General features: G+C 41.5%; 2 protein-coding genes across 10 annotated transcripts; one reads left to right on the forward strand and one right to left on the reverse strand.

The window, feature by feature from the left end:
• The first annotated feature begins 70 nt into the window (after positions 1-70).
• On the forward strand, positions 71-16903 carry Srrm234 (Serine-arginine repetitive matrix 2/3/4). Of its 6 annotated transcripts, none has more exons than XM_076798317.1 (10): positions 71-319; positions 1124-1376; positions 1646-1750; positions 8768-9046; positions 11123-11248; positions 11367-11445; positions 12263-12318; positions 12540-14513; positions 15020-15190; positions 16656-16903. In XM_076798317.1, the coding sequence occupies exons 2-10, from the start codon at positions 1147-1149 to the stop codon at positions 16804-16806; spliced, it is 3171 nt and encodes a 1056-aa protein (XP_076654432.1). In that variant the 5' UTR covers positions 71-319; positions 1124-1146; the 3' UTR covers positions 16807-16903. The 6 variants fall into 6 exon arrangements, with proteins under 6 accessions (XP_076654432.1, XP_076654431.1, XP_076654436.1 ...); XM_076798316.1 differs by having other exon boundaries at positions 74-319; positions 1135-1376; XM_076798321.1 differs by lacking the exon at positions 16656-16903 and adding an exon at positions 15497-16141 and having other exon boundaries at positions 79-319; positions 1135-1376.
• LOC143359935 (peroxisomal membrane protein 2) lies at positions 16683-20230 on the reverse strand. Of its 4 annotated transcripts, none has more exons than XM_076798339.1 (6): positions 19790-20230; positions 19603-19698; positions 19376-19523; positions 19178-19297; positions 19006-19101; positions 16683-16823 (listed from the first exon to the last, which is right to left on the reverse strand). In XM_076798339.1, exons 1-5 carry the CDS (start codon positions 19885-19887, stop codon positions 19015-19017), a joined length of 549 nt encoding a protein of 182 aa, XP_076654454.1. In that variant the 5' UTR covers positions 19888-20230; the 3' UTR covers positions 16683-16823; positions 19006-19014. The 4 variants fall into 4 exon arrangements, with proteins under 4 accessions (XP_076654454.1, XP_076654453.1, XP_076654452.1 ...); XM_076798338.1 differs by lacking the exon at positions 16683-16823 and adding an exon at positions 18340-18480; XM_076798337.1 differs by lacking the exon at positions 16683-16823 and adding an exon at positions 18340-18497.
• Positions 20231-20460: the final 230 nt, after the last annotated feature.

Below are 20460 nucleotides of genomic sequence, written 5' to 3' on the forward strand. Positions count from 1 at the left end.
TCTGTGTTCATGCAAAGAACGATATGGGATCTGATCCAGGCTAAAAACAAGACTAGGAGGCAGCACTATAGCGTGGATACCGAATTCCCGGGAGTGATAGCACTCTCATTTCCTCTCTGTCCTACGCTTAGGCGAAATAGTAGCGCCACCGCACTACGTCGCGGGGCTGTCGCGTGAAACGGTGACGCCACGGAAATCGCGGTCGCACTAGTCGCACTTGTGTTTTTTTCATCGATCAATCCGATCCGAAGACAAGACTCGAGATCGACAATCCCGTGGATGGCAAAGCGAGGTCTCCGCCGTTGACACTGATGCCAAGGTAACATTGCACGTTTACGCGAGATCGGCACGACGAAATATTTGCGCAGCATTCGCCGGATCGATAATTGATTTGCGTGCAGTCTATTCTAACCTACCTTCCCGCTCCCTCCGGAGTTATTAGTTCAATCACGTCATATTCCCGATCGATTCGTTCGTGATTTAACGGAGATTCGATGCTCGGCGCGAGACGAGATCTTGTTGATCTCGTTCTCGATCCCGATAAGCACGATCTTTAGTCAAGTTTTTGAACGTAACCGCAACGGCTGTTGTGCGCTTACTGTCATCCGTTGTCGATTCGTTCATAAATGACTTTCATCGTTCTAAAGTAAAGAATTTCGTCGTTCTTACAATTTTAGATACTTTATTGGGGTGTTCTGTAAGTAACAAGAATTTTAAGCCTATGGGTCTTTCGATATGTGATATTATTGTTTTATTTTTGTGAAAAATTGTGGGACACCTTGTGTAGTATGTTTCTATGAAGTTTGAACTGGTATGGTCCCCATCAGCTGCTAATCACACTTAGTAAACATGCGAATACAAAAGCAAGTGATTTGTGATATTTTTTGCGAGAACGACTCTCGCAACATGTGGAAACGTCTCTGAGAAAGCAGCCAGCAAGTTGAACTCACTTGTGATAGTTGCTCTCACAGAGGGAAACAATATATTTAGCATATTTGCGAATGAGTGTACATGCTTCTGCAAGTTGCTTTTACAAGAAAATGTTGCAAGTTACTTGCCAGTGTATTTGTATCTTAAACAAACCATAGTGCTGTATAAGTACCTTACTAACGAGATTTGACAGTGTTCTTGCAGGTGTGATACAAGATGTACAATGGTATTGGACTACAGACACCGCGTGGTTCAGGTACAAATGGACATGTCCAAAGAAATTGGGCGATTGTACGCAAAACGAAAGAGAAGGTTACCTACAAGTCTGACGAAGGGAAATTAGACCAGCTAAACAAACAACCCAACAAAGAAATTCTTGATCATGTTAGGAAACGGAAGGTTGAAGTCAAATGCGCAGAGTTGGCTGACATACTGGAGGAGCAAGGGTAAGCAAATATAATTATCAAATTGTAATTGCCATTACTATAGAATCTTTCCAATATGCAATAATCATTTTTCTCTATGAAGATTATGCATAGCGAATATGAAGCTACATTGATCCCTTGAACCCAATACCAAATGGGATTCCAAACTCCAATTGGATTTAGCTTACCATTGGCTTCAATGTATTCTCCTAACCCAATATATTGCTTCTGCAGCTTATAGTACCACCGATGCTAGAACAGTTATTCACCCGAAGTTTTATGTTTTGTAGTTTTACAACTGAGGAAGTAAAAAAGAAAGTAGAGTCATACAGATCTATGTTAATGGGAAGTGAAGCCAAACCGCCGGTACCCAGAGACGAATTTGGCCGTGTAAAGTAAGTATTATACATTTTATCTGCTTCTTTAATTTCACACTTTCGTGCTTGTGCCTTTTACAATATTAAAATGAAAAAAGAAAAACACGGGGAATTAAGACTCGTTAAAATTGTACAGTGTAAAATACAGAGAATGCTAGGAATTACATAATCCAATTGCATGTGCAAGCGCGAGTTAGAAAACACGAAGAAGAATTATTTCTGGTGGCACCTCTAGTAATCCAGCATAGTGTCTATATATAGCACCTAGATGATAGAAGGCCAGCATCTATATCTTGTGTGCCTCCAAGCTTTCCTTTCGAAAGGCTGAGATCTCTTATGAAAGGGAAGCTCCAGCTGTTTGCAGGGCGACTCAAGGATAAAAGCGTCTCAACCCTTCGCTTCTTAACGCAACTAAAAAAGAAATATCCTCGTTAATTGAATACTTTGTTCATTGCCAGTTGCCTAACAGGTCTTTAAAAATTAGCAAGATCTTTACAATTTTATTAATTGTAAAAGGAATATTTTAAAGGGATCGACGTGTACGGTAGTTCTAGTATCAATACTCTTTTTCTTACAGTAGAACTTCGTTTATCGGCATATAGCTTCCACTCGTAACCGAGCTTCTACTCGTCGATAATCAGAAAGGAGGTACTACTGTAAATTGTTGTTCAGTAATATGATTCAACAACTTCTCATTAGGCTATTACTTAAGGGGGTATTGTTAAGCTTCTTTCAGGTACAGCAAACTCGCTGAAAGCTTGTTAATAGACTTCCTTAAGCCTGTTAATGGATTATATACTTAAAGTAAAGAATAATCTTTAGAAATTTTATGCAATTACTAGACTGCGGCTCTATTAGTAATTTTAATAACAAGCTTTCGTCTTTGCTTAAATATACAAAATCTGCAATTTATTAATCACTCTATGCAAAAAAGCTCTGCTTATAGAATACTGAAACAAACTATTCAAGTGTTAAAAGTAAGAGACACATTCTTCTCCCCATAAGGTCGCACGACTCGGTGCTCACGCCGACCCATTCCAGAACACCAATAGATATCTCAGCTTCCATTCATTGGCCGTTAACTCTCTGCAGATTCGCGATTAGCCGCCTGACTAGGGGGTGGTGGGCAGTAGTGCGACGCTATAGGGGAAACGCGGTTTTTTGCATCTGAGAGGGAGGCACGCGATTGAATTATTTTCTACATGCACCCTAGGTGACACGAGACCGAGAGATAAGGGTAGAGGACGTTAAGGGGTGGCTAGAACTTGTTATAAAAAAAGCCGTTCTATATCGGGCACGTGGAGGGTAGGAATTCCGAGGCACCCCCGTGAAAACTCCGTTTCCCAGTAAGCCCAATATTATTGGAGGGCGGAGACGGGCTTTTCAGGGGTGTTGCGTGGCCGATATCGACGTACCCCATGGCGCCGGCGCCACCCACGAAAAGGAGGGGGGTGGGGCGAGCGGAGCCGCAACGGGGGGTGGCACGGAAAGCGAAACAGAGAGGCGGCGCGGGGCCGAGGGTGAGTTTATTCCAGCATCTCACTCGACTTTTCCGCCTCAGTGCGAGGATGGACCGGCGTTGCGACGCTGCGCGTCGTCGGCTCTCGTCGGGTGCACGGGTCTCCAACGAGAATAATCTCGATATCCCCGTGTAGAAGGGACGTCGGATCGGACGAAGGAACAAGGGAACATGTAACGATCTCGTGATACGCTCGTAAAGCCAAACAAAATCACAAAAGTCTTCCACTAGCGCGTAGTTCTTCGATATTAGTCTCTAATCATATAAGTAATCGCTACTCTCGTCGCCTCTAAGTGTTAAGTACCCGGGTTTGTAATAAGTGTAGTTCTGTAAGCAGTACCCAGTTATAAGATTCCAGAGGATCTCGCCGAGCATCAAGCAACACGACTGCGACACGTTGCGGGCTCGAGAAATAACAGAGGAGAAGAGAAGAAAATATAACGAAAGAGTTTTGCGTCAGAGAGAACGATAGCTCCGAAAAGATTCTGCAGGTAGCCCACGTGTCCGTGATCGATCAATAGAGAAAGGGCGACTCGCAAGGGATCCACTCTTCCATAGAAAAATCCATGTGTCTCCAGGTGTCGGCCGACCGCGACCGACGATACATAGTAATCGTTAAGGATTATCGAAGCATCGTTGCTTCGCATACGACGATATAGTGTGCCTCTGATCCGAAGTCTTCCTTAGTCTGGCTAAGTTAGAGTAAGACCGATATATTCTTCCTATATTCTTACACGAGATATTGAGAGATATACGTACAAATATATATATATATATATATATATATACATATATAAATCTATATACAGAAGCGGTGTTGAAATAGATGAGAGTATAAACGTTGAGATTTATCGAGTGTCCCGCTGCATGGAACGATTCCAAGCGAGGCTAACGGGCCGCGGGGGGTGATTTAAGAGAGAGCCTGGCCGTGTGTCTCGGCGTTGATTACTTTCCGAGGAGAAACAATCGAGACCCTTTCTTTTGGCCCGCGAGAAGACACGCGAGCACACGGTTACAGAGAGGAGAGGAGAGGAGAGACGAGGGGCAGAAGCGACGTTTTCATCATCTCTTGCCGGATGATTGTTCTCGCGTTGGAACAACAGAAATTCTGAACACAAGGGGCTGTCGTAATCGGGAGAGGAAGCCATTACCTTCGCCTCGAGCCTCCAGCAGCCACCCCCGCAAACCAACCAACCGACCTACCCTCCCCCACTTCCTCGCCCCTAAACTATCAAAGCCACCCTCGAGAAGGGATTAAGCCGCGTCGGAAGCTGCTTGCACACCGTCGCACCGACCGGCAGAGCTCCTTAGCGTAAATTAGCAGCCGATCGCGCTTAATGCCCGACTAATTACTCGGGGGTTAATTATTCAGACCCGGAGATTGCCCCGAGCCTCCCAACACCCCTTCCTCCCCCTCTCTGCAGCCACCGACAAATTGGATGCTGAACGAAACGAAGTTTATCGGCGTCCGATACCGGAAAATTTGTTGGCATGCTCGGCTCATGAGAACGGAGAAATCTCGGGGATTCTGAGAACATAAAGCGACATCGCTGATCGAGGATTTTGTCCGTGCGATTGCGAGGAAGGAGGTTCGTTGAGTCTTTGGATAACTCTCGTCTTCTTTTTAAGCGAAGACATTTTGTAAACGTCTATTTACCGTCGGAGATAACGCTGCGAGGAATAATATTTGTAAGCTGAAGATTCATGTATTCTTTTTTAATCGAATCAGTACTTTGAGGAAGAGGGAACTTTTCGAACCGGAAGTTGAAGACTCAAGAGCGATTCTCTTCCCTGTTTCAAAGAGATTACATATACGTTGATTTATCATTTTAAAATAAGCTGCCAGGAAAGGAAACGAGGAAAATTTAATTAAATCGCACCGCAAAGAGGGATATTTATTTTCGACCGGAAGTTGAAGATCGAAAAACAACTCGTTTCTATTTTAATCAAAGAGATCACACGAGAACTGATTCATCAGTGAAGTACGAGTTGTAAGGAAAGGAAAATTAAATTAGATCGTACCGTGAGAAGAGGAAGAGTCATTTTCAACCGGAAGCTGAGGATCAAAGAGTTCTTCTCTTTTAGCTGAAGAGATCAAAATTGCATCCAAGTTGTAGGAAGAAGAAAAATACGATTGAGGAATAAGATTGAATTGAACTGTCACCTGAAGGGTGGATGAATTATTTTCAACCGGAAGTTGAAGACCAAGGAATGACCATGTCCGTGACAGTCCCATCTCCGCTGAAACCAGCGCGTGGACGCGGTCCAGCCGACGGCCGCGCGTTCTTCGAAACTCTCTGGCGTGGAAACTTCTTCCTGGATCGGCAGAAAGTCATGAAACGGTCCCGGAAACGTAAACTGCAAGCGGCGAACGGAAAGAAACGTGCACAGCTGCAGATGCGACAGCACTGTTGCTGTTGCCAGCGCATACAACTTCATCTGCTCGCCGGACGGCGAAGCAACATGCGCTCCGTTGTTAGGTGAATCTCTTTCGATTGCTTTTCGGTCCCATTCTCAACCTCTCATCCTCTTTGAAAAACGTATCGTGCTTCGCAAATACTTGATTGCTTCCCAAACGTTTCCTTAACGAATTAGATAAATTATGAATAAATCTAAACTTATATCAGGTACTTATATTTTCAAAAGTACGCGCCCGATTTCGTATTAAAATACAACAAGGAATGGGGCACAAACTTTTGCACTGTCCTAATACATTGCTGTTTATACAAATTTATATTTACCGCTTCGATAGCTTGAAAGTCGACTTCAAAGCATTTCTTTTCTTTTTGTGAAATTTTTCTTTCTTCTCTTGTGCAAAATAAAATTTCTTCCCGCATCAATTGCGAGGAATTAGAATCGAATAAAAACTTCTTTCAGTCTTTGATAATTTTCTAATGAATTTTAGTGAACCGGTTTTGTTATAAACGCATAAAAGCCGCAGTCTAATCGACGAAATGTTCTCACTAAAATTGATCATAGCACATGGCTCGATGATCAACCCTCTGATTGATTAAAAGGCAGCGACTAATCCCCGAATAATTCAACCAACGTCGCAAAACGGAAACGTTGATCGGCTTCATTGACGAAACCCGGGCAAATTCTGCGCATTAGAAGGGCGACAGGGGGAATTGGATTTCTCTGGCCGCAGATTATCCTTTCCACTTGTCCTGGCAGGATATCTGATACGGTCCGCGGCTCGCACTCGTATAGCAATCAAGGGAATGATCTCACATGTATCTGTTTCTAGCTTGTTTGCCGGACAGCCTCGCTTACCGTTTTCCCTCGCGGGTAAATTTGCTTCACGGACAAATTGTATTCTATTCTATCTTGTCGGATCGTGACTCTCGGACACGTCGAGGAGGATACCATAGAAGATTTCCACCGATCCAATTTGCGATAGCACGGAAAGCCTCCCGTGTAATTGCTCCGGGCACCGCGAGTACACGTGTACTTCGTTTAAAAAAAGCGAAAATTCGTGATCGATCCGCGAGAAAGACACACAGGGGATTAAAAAGGCAAACAGTCCTCCTCTGCGTGCCGAACACAACGCGCAACGGGGGTGAGTCACCCCCCTTCTCCCCCCATTGACTGGCCAATCCCCCGCAAAAGAGAAACATTTACGCGTGAACAACCGTTACCCTTTCGCACGCCGTAATCTCGCCAATTAACCGCAGTTTGTAAACTTTTTTTCCTCCCCGTCAACCGGGAGAAACGAAAACTGAAACGGCTGGCGGAAATTAGCGGTGGGAACGCGTCAAAAATGGAAAAAGTTAGCGTTAGGGTGAAGTGTAGGCTAAACATGCTTTTCAACCTTGACACTGGGGATTTGAAATGCTTTAGAAATTGAGGATTATGTAGAAGTAATTTTTTGAAATACCCTACTTTCGAGTTTTCTCTGGCGTACAGCTACAGGATATATTATACATTAACAAGGAATTAACCCTCGCGCAACGGATACATTAAATTAAAAGAGTTATAATAAGGAATCCAAAAATAGGGCTCGGACAAAGTCCATCATCAGAACAACGTTCCTAATCTCAAGATGCAGCCTCTGCACAATTCTCCGAACCCACTCAAAAAAACAGCATCCCTTTGGCCACCCACTCTGCAACTCGCTCTCAAATTAAAAACCAATACTCCGCTAGAACCTACCATAAAATCTGAACCGAATATCAGCCCATACGAACTCGATGTCCATCCCGGTATCGAACTATATGGATCGGGGGGGATGAAAAGCTCCGGGGGATGCTAGGCAAGGAACGCTCATCAGATAAGCGATCTAAAGGTGATTGAAAAATAGAAAAATGGGATCGATCCTGCAATGACAATGGCGGTGCGGAGGGTGTGTGTTAAAGGGTGAAAAAAGGAAAAAAAAATTTTTTTTCCCCGTTGACCCGGGTGCGCAGGGAGGGGAGGGAGGGGGTGTGTTGGTGGAAGAGGGTGACTCGTGCAGAGAGCGGTTGCCTCCTGAATTTGAGCGTGTAGCGGGCGAGTGGCGCGAAAGGGATATACCAGAAAAGAGAACAGCTGGATTGTATTGATCGGCGCTCGAGCGTTGGCGTAGGGGTGGCTCGGCCGACCCCCGGCCTGCCCGCTGGTTTTCACTCGCGGGGAAGAACAGGGGCCGCCACGATATTTCGCCTCGCATAGTCCTCTCTCTACGACGTGTTATGTCACTGGTTTGCCGCATTGTCCGGACGCCTGGAGCTTCGTCGCGACCACGGGACCCGGCTTCGACACCCTCCGACACCCTCGGATAGGAACGTACTCGCGAAACCGCCTGCGATCCCCGGGACCCCAGTGGATTCCGTTTCGCGAGACGATGACTGTGAAAATCTCGACGCGGTACGACACTCCGTTCTACTCCCGAGACCATAGAATCTACTTCGAAATGGGTCATGCTGCGCCGCCACCTCCTGTGTATTTATTTATCTTCGACACATATTGTATTTATTTCATCCGAGTGCTTCGTTTGATTTCCTGGATCCGTGCCCTTGGCTGTATCGTGGGTGGAAGAAACACAGTGATCTTGTATTAAATCTACATTCGATTTTCATCCCCTTCTTTTGGGTGCTTTCGTCCTCTTTCAACATCATACAGAATGGAAATATTCTTTTTGTAGAGCGAAGAGGGTTAATTTTAAAGTTATTTTCTACTTTCAATTCTCAACTTTTTACCTCTTCTCGATCCTGAAGTGTTTTGCTACGGTATATTACGAACAGATGAATCCTCATTAGTTGGTTCTTCACTCGCCTGTAACTTTTGCGCCTTTGTGGACGGAACAAATACAGTTCAGAGTGTCCATGAGCCGAGGCCGCCAAGAGTGCCGCTCTTTGCACCTAGCCGACTCTGAAGTGGCCCTGTATTGTTCCGCCCACAATGCCTCGTGCAATTCCAACGCTTTTGTGCTGTGTCAATGAATTTGTCTCGGGGGATGATGAAACGCCCGGCCGATCTAGAATGTAGCTGTTGTAACTGCGTGATCCAAGAGGGCTGACAAGTAACCGTTGTTTCAGTGTTCGCGAGACACATCAGATTGCCGAGGCGCAGCAAGAGAAAAATGCGAAGCTACGGGAAGCATTCGGTATATCGGAGTTCTTCGTGGAGGGAAGTAGCCTAGATCCGGAGAGACACGCGCGAGAGGCCGAGGCGAGAGCTGCTGCGAGCAAAGTGTACGAACTGGTGAGAACTCCGAGCCCGGCGCCGGACACCACGTCTGCCCCGGAGAAGAAGAAGAGAAAACGCTCCGGTAGCACTAGCAAGAAGAAAAAGGGGAAGAAGCACAAGAAGGAAAGGTAAAAGACAACGTAATGGTGCACGGGTCAGTGGAGGCTGGATTCTCGGTGCTGCTGGTTACTATTCGGAGACGATTGTCGCACTCTATAGTAGTCGTATCACTGCATTGTACTATGATATGTATTGTATAATACTGTGGGACGTACAGCTGAGTGTGTTACAGTGAAACAGCTGCGAGGTAGTCAACCCCTTTCCTTGTGACAACGAGTCTAGCCTTTATTTTAGGTCGGCATTGGGTTGTTGTCTGTTCTTTTGTAATCATTGAAGAAGGGGTAATCTTATTTTCAAGGGCGAATTTTTAGCAATTTTTTTCGGAATAACTGTCGAGCCTTTCGTATTGGAATTTGGCACACATTCAGACTGTAACAAGCTTGGCAGTGCACTGTGCGTATGCTGTGTACTATAGCGTAGCAGTAGTACCGTCGTGTTACACTACAGCAGACTATAGTATGATAGTATCACGATAGAATGTTATATTATAGTACAATGGTGTAATACGTGTACCATAGCGAATGGATTGTGCTAATCGGTATTGTTAACGGTGGGATACAGTTGAAGGTGTACAAGAATCCAGGCTCCAAGACCGAACAAGCATCCCCCTGTAGTAGTTCCTTTCCTCCCCCCGAATTAATTATTCATTTACCGCAAGTCCACACTCGTTCATTTGCTTACTACACACCTCTTGTCAGATACTGACTCATGACTCACCTACTATTTCATGTCCCATACACCTTTCTCTGTTTCAAACAGAACTGAGGAGGACTGAGTGCCTACCCAGTAGGCTCAGTAGGTAAGTGTGGTCGTCGCGTCTACTATAAAAAAAAAGAAACAAATAAAAGATCAAAACAGAAATAAGAAAAATGAAAACACTCTCTCGAAAGCAATCTAAAATGAGAAAAAAAGACCAATCCAATCGAGTCCGTCCGTTGCCTTAACGTTTTTTAGGTATTGTCTCTCTTAGGCGCAATTAGAGGTAAATGTTTGCTGTACCGTGGTTTACTGTGAACACGTCAGTGATACGTTTTCGTTGCTCCGAGTAGAACAATGCTGGTCCGCACCGTTGCAAATAGGCAAACATTTACTTGAAACATGTACAAGATATCAAACGCGGGATTTTTTGAACAAATAACATAACAATCTGATGCGTAAATCATGCATTTCTATCTTTGTTGTTGTTATCGATAAAGCTTGTTGTTAATGTCATCTCTCTATTTTTTTCTGACAAGTCCGTCCCTATCGATGGTTATCAAGGTAATGCTAATCCCATATTATATCAATACTCCTCATATTTTGTATACTTGTCTTTTGTGACTATTTGAAAGATGTGGTTTTGCATATGTGCCCTGATCGGCTGGTTTCCAAGAACGTGTTAAGCGGCTATGAAAAACCAGATCTTCCAAAGAAACAATTATGTAGTCGGTTTGTTAGCTATAGCCCAATCTTGTGAGTTTCACCTGTATATGTATCGTTGTACTTTTTTATATATATTTACACATATATATACATTATTTTTTTCTATTACTTAATTCACTTGAGATTGCAGTGAAAGAAAAAAAGAAAAAAATTACTTTTGTTTCTTATTTGTTTATATATGTGTGTATATATATACATACATATATATATACACATATATATACAGATCTGAATATTTGAAATGACCACACACTGCATTTCCTATACATATACATGTACGTGTAAGTTAGTTATCTACTTTTGAACTTATGAATCCTGATCCAGACGCTGAAATAGTTCAGTCCGATGCGTGTTCTTCCGTCCGAGTAACACGTTCTCTGAATTACTTTCAAACCGTTTGTTCGTTTACTTTTGATCGAACTCATTGAAAGCAGGTAGCTTGTATCATTAGAATAAAGTATTTGTTTCACACACGGATACATTGTACTACAGCTTTCTTTATTGTCAGCACAAGGTATGCACTTGTCGACAGGAAGACGCCCACTGCAAGAATTAAAATATAAATATTATAATAAACAAAGCAAAACAAAAAAAAAAGACAAATATAAACTAGACACCGCATACGGTGAAACACTTGGAATAATGTCGATGGCGTTCCCTAGGTCGGAATCTCCAAAGGCCAGCAAGAAAAAAGAAAAGTCGAAGAAGAAGAAAAAGGAGAAGAAACACAAGAAGGCTGAGGCTAGTTCCTCTGATAGCGAGTCCAGCGATGCTTCAGATGATAGCAGGTAACAATGCCAGCATAACAGAAATTTTATAAACTAAATGGTTCTACAGGGTGTCTCGCTTAACTCTGACACCCCTAATAACATTCATTTTCTAACACGGTGTAATTGTATTCCACAGTTCGTCAGAAACTGAGTCAAAGAAGAAAAAGAAAAAGAAGAAGAAGAAGTCCAAGGCGGAGGCAAAAGAAAAGCATGAGGTAGGAAAAACAATGGGAAGGACATAGATATCAAATTTATATCTTCTTGTCTATTTCTATACATACATATACATATTTATAACTATATATATATCTCCATATATATACCTTAGCACGTGAAGCAGGAGCATGCGACATCTACTTTGCGTTCATTTTTCCTCCCTCCCCCATTGATTAGTTTGTCAATTAACATTGGAATTATCAGAGATTTTGTGTTGCTGCCTATCTTTGAATAAGCATGATTCATTGCTTGTTTCTGTAAAGATTTTTATCTGATTTCAAGTTAACAGTCATTATTTCAAAAGTGTAAATCTCAGTATTGTTTGTAATTATCAGCGCCATTTGACAGGATATATTCCCTGAGTGAGTACCAGATATGCCGCTACTCAATGTAATAATAATTTGTGATTTATATTCGTACAAACTTGCGATTGTTGTTGCCTTTCACTCGTTTTGTGTCAAGCACCATCACATTTACGAGAGAGTTACTTAACGGGAGACTGCTTGTTCTTTGGCATAGGTACAATGCGAATAAATTAGTGTAATACGTTAAGACGCTCACATGGTTAGCCTGTGATCTCTTCTCCGTTCTCGTTAATTACTTTATTTTGTTCAGCAACCATTCGCGATAGAGACTTTCGATTGGACGTACATTACAAATTTACACACGCTACATGTGTTAGAGCGAATGAGCAGACTCCAGGAAGAATTTTTGAACATTTGCAACATCTTTTTTTATCCTACAAATACATATGCATGATTGATGTTCACTATCCAACCTTGTTTAATTTAGTAATCCGTACTGTTTTTCTTTTAGAAGAAAAAAGCAGCTGTCAAGAGGAAGCATCAGTCATCTGAGAGCTCGTCCGACAGGTAAATGAATTTTAAATATGCAACAACACAGTTAATACACACTAGCGCGTAAATTCAAAGGACCGCTAAATTTTCGTTAAAAAATTGACGTTTTTCCATGAAGTTACAACACTGAGCGTGGGCAATTTTTGAACGAAAATTTAGGAAACCTTTAATTAGGCACGACACTGTATTGGATATTCATTTTTATAAAATCTAAAATCAGACTTTGATACTTCCAGCTCCCCAGAGAGACCCAAAAAGTCCATGAAACATGACAAAGTCGTAGAAAAATCAAAGAATGACGAGCCAGAGACCACAACGAAAGAGCTCCGATTGAACCGATCGCCGAAAAAGCAGGAAAAGGGTCGAAACGAGACTCCGCCTCCGAAAAAGAAAGATTCTCCAGTGAAAAAGATCGTTCCGGAGAAGAAGGAGAAGTCACCGGTTGCACACAAGAGTCCGCCACCGAGGCGTCATAGATCACCGTCGAGGAGCAGAGTCGAAAGAGGAAGGTCTCCTAGGAGATATTCAAGGTCGCGGCGAGTGAGTCCCTCGCCTAGACGGAGGAGAGTATCGAGGTCGCCTAGAAGATATAACAGATACTCGGTATCCAGAAGCAGGAGTCGATCGAGATACGATCGTTATGGATCTCGGCGCAGACCGTCACCTCTTCCTAGACGCAGGAGATCCGACTCGAGAAGAAGGTCAAGATCCCCGAGAAGACAGAGGGACAGACGGGATAGGTCTAGAGAACGCCGCAGAAGCCGTAGCAGGACCAGGAGCAGATCCAGACGGTCCACTTTGAGCTACTCCCCTGTAAGAAAGAACCCAGAACGATACAAGCATATCCTGGAGGACAAGAAGAAGCGGGATCAGAAGAAGACCAACGATACCAAGCGAAAGTCTCGATCGACCTCCAAGACCAGAAAGATAAGGACTATAACACCGAGAGTGAGGCTACGCTCCTCCAGCGAGGATGAAACCGACATGGCTGATGACGAGCCGAAGCCCGAAGACGAGGAACGGTTAAAGGAATTGCACACCTTAAAGCGTCTGCAAAGTGGACTAGCAGCTAAAGCTAGGGAATCAATAGGGAAGAAAGTGATCAGCCCCGTGAAGATAAAGATAGAGAAGAAAGAGGACAGTGTGCTCGATATCGCTCTACCGAACGACCCACCTAAAATGGTACAAAACATTGTTGTCGGCCCGGTGCGGGAGAAATCTAAGTCAAAGTCGCCCATCCCGCATCTACCTGCAATCCAATCACCGGTATCCAGCAGGTCACCTTCGCCAGCGTTACCGCTCACCCGAGAAGAAGCAGCTATAAAGATACGATCGCCCAGTGAGTCTCCTCCTCCGTTGCCGCAAGCTGTGAACAAGATAAACTCTACCTCGCCGAGTCTGGCTACCAAGACGAATCATCGTCCCAAGTCTCCAACTGTTGCTAAGAAGAACTCCCCGGTTCTGTTGAGGAAGAACTCGTCAGAAAGCAAATCGTCCTCGCACTCGCCACCAGTTTCTCACAAAGAAGCTCCTATGAAGCTGCGTTCTCCCAGCGAGTCTCCGCCTCCTATACCAACAATTGCGACCAAGGCGAAACGATCTGCTTCTCCGACCACCTCCAAGAAGAACTCACCAGTTTCCAGGAAACACTCCCCGAGAGAGAAGTCTTACTCCAGGTCGCGGTCCAGATCCTACACGAGATCAGTGTCCCCGGAGAAAAGGTCTTCCAGATCTCCCAGACGCCACTCAAGGTCACCCTCGAGGGATAAAAAGTCACGTTCTTTATCGCGAAGCAAGAAATCAGCGTCCCCGAGACACAGGTCGCCGACATCTCCATCAAAGTCCAAGAAATCACCTAAGTCTCCGGCAAGGACGAAGAGGGTGACCAGATCAAGATCTTCCTCGGAGTCGAAGCACTCAGCGTCCAGGTCGCCATCGCGCTCCAAAAAGTCTCCCTCTCATTCGCCGGAGAAGTCCAGGTCCAGGAGCAGAACAAGGTCGTTGTCGAAAAGGTCCAGGAGTCGCTCCTTGTCGAAGAAGTCGAGGAGCAGGTCGTTGTCCAAGAAATCTCGCAGCAGGTCACTGTCGAAGAAATCCAGGAGTAGATCGTTGTCGAAGAAATCGAGGAGCAGGTCAAGGTCACTGTCCAGGATATCACGGGATAAGGAAAAAAGAAGTCGCAGCAGGAGCAGTTCAAGGTCTTCTTTAAGGTGATATTCAATTAAATGCTGAAGCGTAAGATCAGAGCTGGGTAAAATATTATCTCAAATAGTAAATAGTAAATAGCCTATTTTATCTGAAATCGTACATGCGCTTTTGAAGACAAAATATCTCATTTGTTAGAAAAAGTTTATAAAATGGTATTTTATTTGAAGGATTCTTAAAATAGTGAGAATTTTATTTGAAATATCTTATTTATTCGTAACGATCACATATTATTTCTGAAAATATTAAATGTACAGAGTGTATCGGTAGAGATCGGGTGCTTCACCTTAATTTTCAAGTCATCCTTTTTTTCATCGCACGCCATAAACAAACATTACAATGAAAATCGTCCAAAGTTTAAGTAAATTCAAGCTTCCCACTTTTATATATTTTTTACTAGGTCTAGTGTTTTAATAGTATTTGAAATATTTTTCCTTCAAAATTTTATCCAGCTCTGCGTGGGATGATTTCTTATGTGGACTTGTTTCGAGATGATTTGTTTCTGTTTTAGTTCAAGGCACAGTCGTAGGAGTTTTTCTAGTTCATCAAGATCATCCAGTAGCGTGTCCAGTAGATCCTCTCGTTCGACGTCAAGCTCTTCAGCTTCCAGCAGATCTCGATCCCCGTCTATACCTCGACGCCACGGTTCTCCCAGTTTCTTAGACAGGCGTCGAATCACAAGGTAGGTAGCCTGATCGGTAGCCTCGATGTCGTAGCCAGCTAATTTTTCCAACACACCATGGCAAATTTTGTAAATCCACTGCATCGGTCGTAGACACGTACATATCTCTCTATCAATCTATTTCGGTTTTCCCTCCCTTTTTATTTTTGCATTTTTGATTTGATTTCTCTCATCGGTTGTCGCTGTGTCGTTTTCTTTTTTCACGTGATCCCGTAAAAGACGTCGGACGATTACCGATACAATTATGAAACCCGATTTGTATTAATCTGATTGTTTAATCTAATGGCATTTTATGTTGTCCTACAGGGACAGATCAAGGGACAGGCATAGAAGATAAAGTTACGGCTTCGCACAGATGTTTCTATTACTTTCCTACAGTTCACACACGTAGTTTAAATACAGACGCATATCGAATTTCGATTTTTTTTTTCCGTATAAACACGAGTAGCAGATATGCATGTACAAGGCGAAGCAGTTCACCTGCTGATGCGAGCATTAGGCTAATCAATGAATGAACCGATTATGTGTTGTTTTATTAAAAAATATCTCGTCGATTCTATGATTATATATTATAAACTCTATCAGTGTAACTTCACACGAACGTTGCAAACACGTTCCATCTGTAAAACGTAATCAGTATAATTAGGGAAGCCCGGTATTATTTCCTTTTCACAGAGTATAACTATACTTACTCTAACGCATTGAGACACACACATATACAGATTTTATTTCGAGTACACTCACGTTTGTATGATTTCTTTTTCCCCTACCTCCCCTTCGTTTCTTTTTATTTGTATCAAATATGCTTATCGAATTACCGACATTAAAGTAGCCGTAGCATGCGTGTATTCTCCCCGTATAAATTATTGTAAATTAAGCGTTTACAGTAGAAGTCCTATTTTATTTTAATGTCAGTTTCACAAATAAAATGTATTTACTGCTACCAAGCAAGCCTGGTTCTTTAGTTCGACGTTTCTTTTTGTTGTAATATTTGCGAATCGTTTTTTCACCACTGCCTGCATTGATAAGACAAGGTAAGTGACACCATTTTTTATTTTGCATGTCGGTCCATAGCATGGTTTATTTAGCACGCTTCTATTCTGATGTTAGTATGATAGTGACAACTAGCGGTATCAATGACACTGTTCAACTATCACTTCGAGTTAATATTCTATGAATTTGTTGAAACACTTTATTTTTCCTCAAGATCCACAGTCGAATTATTACTGTTAAAGCACAAGACGTCTTCAAATTTTAAAACTTGCTTCCACGCATGAGAATTAAACAAATTTACAGAATATTTGCTCAGTGTTGAGAAAGCGAAGAAAAAGTTGAAATTTGTGAAACAGTGGACTCGCTGAAAAGTGCTCTCTGACGACTAACAAATCGCGTTTGTCTGAGCGAATTGAATTTCTAACAAATGTTGTTCTCGAGTTGCCAGAATATTGACGTCGACTAATTTTAGTGCCAGGAAGCGACCAATTCCATATCACCGACCTACTCCGACACCACCTTCTTCACCGAGTAGCTCAGATAGCAGCAGACATAGTAATTGGTCAAGTCCGAGTCACCGATCAAGTTGTTCCCCGAGTCGGAGTCCATCGTACACGCGTTGAAGCGGTCGCAGCGGATCCTTAAAAAAAAAGAAAGAGTAAAAAAGACATTCGACGTTCCTCTCACGTGTCGGATTTGGAATGGTGCGGATCACCAAGATTCTCTGATGCTTTTTCTAAAAAAAAGTTCTGCATCGCTCCGAGAGTCATGTCCACGAATCGAAACTCTGTTCACCTGCGGTAGGAAGCATGATTTTAAATGGGATGCGGGTAGGGGCGCGCCGGTAAACGGCGGTTCTGAGTTTGGTGCATGATCTTTTAAGTCTGTATAAAATATTAATACGCATTTACACCTCTGATCTCATGACTAAAAGTAATACTCATCGATGGTGGTTCACCTGTTAGTTTCAGTATTAGTACATGTATCATTCGGGAATAGACACTTTTCTTGTCGGCTAACTAAAACTAAATTTCTACAGGTCTTGTTTCGCGTAGAAATTAATATCGGACGTTTCACCGATTAAAACTGTTAGGCATTCTCTCTCTCTTTTTCTCACTCTCTCCAGGACACCAGGAAAACGAAGTCAGATTTTAGTGTCAATTCATCGTTCCTTTTTGATTTTATGGATTTACAATTGGATTTCTAATCGTCATCTGTACAAGAGAAACCAAAGAGGATATTTTACTAATAACTGGCGACGAACGTTTTTTCATACGGTCGTTTTTTGCGAAAGGATATTATTATTACCCGGTGGTCCTTACGTTGTCCATGCGATCGTTGAGTTTTTTTAAAAGTCTCTTCGCGTGATGATGTTCTTTACAAACTTACATCCACCTGAGTACTTAAGCAATAAGATGACAATGACGATTAACTGCGCGCCATTAACTGTGTTAATTGCAGCTTTTTCAGATCTCACATTAGTATTAGTATTATTATTATTATTATTATTATTATTATTATTATTATTATTACTATTACTATTATTATGATGATTCGGTAGCTACTCATTTAAGACTACTCCAATAGTTCCATGTGCACGTGATTATTTAATCATGTAATTGTTTGTTATACAAACATCAGCTAGTCGAATTTCTAGACATTCCATTAATGGTGAGAAGAAAAAAAAGAGCACTAACATTCTTTTTAATCGATCAGTTTCTCGAGGGATTAGCTACGGAAATTTTAGTGCAATGTTCTACAACCTGTTCCTTTTGTACATAGATATTAATGTGCATAACGATGCTTAGTACTTTGCTCATATTTATACTTTCCATTCTTTATATCGCGACGTCCAAGATTATTACATATTTATTTATACACTTATTTATTTCGTAATTTATTTATTTATTTAACGATATTATCATTTTCTAGTCATTCGTCGACTTTAACGACAACAAAAAAAGGCGTAAAACTGATGTTGAACTTTTAAACTTTCCTTTACTTGCAATACTCGATTTTACCTAAATACTAGTCAGAAGGTTTTTTTTTCTTGGCTATAAGGCGAGGCAGCATACAAAAAGACATAATTAGACATAATTAGTCTTGATTATTCGAAGTTAAGTCTTGAGAATGTATGTATAGGGTTAAAAGTCATATTTGGAAAGTCTACGTTGTTTATAATTAGAAAGGGAAAACTACATAGAACCTAGCTCTCGCATAATGACTGAGTCAGTTTTATTAAAACGAAGTCGTCAATTGCTATGGTGTTGCAATGTTGACCTTGAATCGATGCATATCTAAAATAAAAGGAATACTGAAACATAAATGCATACTTATCACTGAGTAGGAGGAAAATTCGAGCATCAATCCCATTGCATGAAAAATTGCAACAAAAATTTGTTGAAACCTGCCCACCATGGCTGTTGACTTACTATTTATTATTATTCATAATTTACAGTCATCGAATGTTACCATCGTTGAAATGGAAAAAATTCTGATTATATCTGTAATATACTCTGTATTGTTGTTGTGTGATTAAATCAAAAAGCTTGAAACAACCGAGTTATTTTCCCCCTAATATGTATTCAGCGTTTAATTTATTACTTTATTCTTTCAGTAAATGTTAAATGAATGATTCGCTATGGATCATTTTGACTCCTCTGGTAGTTCTGGCATTAGATGTATAAAATAATCCAAATTTAATCAGTACAAATATCTTTATATATTAATATTAACTTATATATACTATTTTTCATACAAAATATATTTCCTTTTATAAATGTGGTCCCTTCCAACACTGTCTTCAAAAATACCAAACTTACTTTAATACATTACTTCCTCATTCCTTGCCTCGACCGTTTCTGTGCAAGATATATAACCCAGAAGAATCCGATCAAATTTACAGCCAACACACGTAACTAAAATGTAAAAATTAATTTAGTGTATATAACGTACCAATGTCTAAATAATCATTTAATAGAAATTGGAATGTACCATTGGTGGGACGTATTTCAAGTTAATAAACTGTAGCAGTGTCAAATATTTTAAATTTGCGTTAAGTACTGGCCAATACAACTTCTTCATTTGTTTGACTGCATCTTTGTGCGTGTTGCCCTAAAAAGAATTGAACTTACAAATTGATTTGCTAAGTAATCGGACAGTAACATTAGCATAGAGAATGAAAGATTTTACCTCAAAGACAGCTAACATGTATAGTGTTAAAGCTTGATATAATGGTGTGTACAAACATCTCTCTATTAACAAAAGTGCAAGAGGGCTCCTCACAAAAGGATGTATGTATTTGTAAAAATAATGTGGGACCGGGCCTCCAAAGAATAATCTATAAAAATAAGATATTATTCAATAGAATCAGGAGTAAATAAATTAGAAAATATAAATTATAATTGTATGGAAGTTACCCAAAGAGACCATAGGCCAGCAAGCTATCCCCATTGATAACTTTCGCCCCCGTGATTTTTTGCGACATCAAATTTCCTAGCGACGCAATTATACAACTACAAATAATGGAACTCTTGGTAATCATATTCAGTAAATGATTTCTAACTTGATATCTACTCTGCATGAAAATTTATAACATTAATATACCTGGTGATTGCTTTTGTTTTTACTGGATTGGTGTACAAACGTTCGAAATAACCACTGGTAAGCTGAAGAATTAAATCCATCGGTCTAGACAATGCCATCGTTTATGATTTTATTTATTTATGTGGATTACACAAATAATTAGAGAAGAGAACAATAAAAGCGATCTGTCGTCTGAAAAATGCAGCCAAAACGGCAAAGTGAATTGCGAACAATGTTAACTGTTGTACACAACGTAGGCAAGTTTAATAGAATTTGCAAGTCATTAGGTTAATCTTTGTATACTCAATTCGGTGATAAAATTGTCAACGAATTACCGCATCCTTGAAAGTATTATCGTATCGAACAACGCTTGCATTATCTCACAAGTTTTTTTTGCTTTGTAATTGAAGGGTTTCAAAATTTACATGCACCCCACTATGTACGTTCGTTCGATACAGTTCGATAAATCGAACGTGACGTAGCGATAACAGAAAGGATATAAGAATATGAGAGTGCTCACACCAGGGGTTTCGGTGTTCCCACTTTTTCTGTTACATCATCTGTAGCATGAAACAGAACCTACATCATCTTTAGCAGGAAACAGATGTACCCACCTGGGACCCACTTTGAGGCTCGCAATTTAACACGGGGGCTGGCAGTCTTTCTAAATATCTCGTCGGTGCCTCAACTGG

The sequence above is a fragment of the Halictus rubicundus genome, chromosome 12 (assembly GCF_050948215.1).
Source record: "Halictus rubicundus isolate RS-2024b chromosome 12, iyHalRubi1_principal, whole genome shotgun sequence".
In the NCBI taxonomy this organism is placed as follows: domain Eukaryota; kingdom Metazoa; phylum Arthropoda; class Insecta; order Hymenoptera; family Halictidae; genus Halictus; species Halictus rubicundus.

Excerpts from the sequence above, each read along its gene's own strand:
- LOC143359935 (XM_076798339.1), bottom strand. The coding sequence starts at position 19,887 with ATGGCATTGTCTAGACCGATGGATTTAATTCTTCAGCTTACCAGTGGT. Across the intron at positions 19,699-19,789 it reads AAAACAAAAGCAATCACCAG|TTGTATAATTGCGTCGCTAG; the intron begins GTATATTAATGT and ends CATTATTTGTAG. Across the intron at positions 19,298-19,375 it reads ACATGTTAGCTGTCTTTGAG|GGCAACACGCACAAAGATGC; the intron begins GTAAAATCTTTC and ends AATTCTTTTTAG.
- Srrm234 (XM_076798317.1), top strand. The coding sequence starts at position 1,147 with ATGTACAATGGTATTGGACTACAGACACCGCGTGGTTCAGGTACAAAT. Across the intron at positions 11,446-12,262 it reads AGGCAAAAGAAAAGCATGAG|AAGAAAAAAGCAGCTGTCAA; the intron begins GTAGGAAAAACA and ends TTTTTCTTTTAG. Across the intron at positions 14,514-15,019 it reads AGTTCAAGGTCTTCTTTAAG|TTCAAGGCACAGTCGTAGGA; the intron begins GTGATATTCAAT and ends TTTCTGTTTTAG.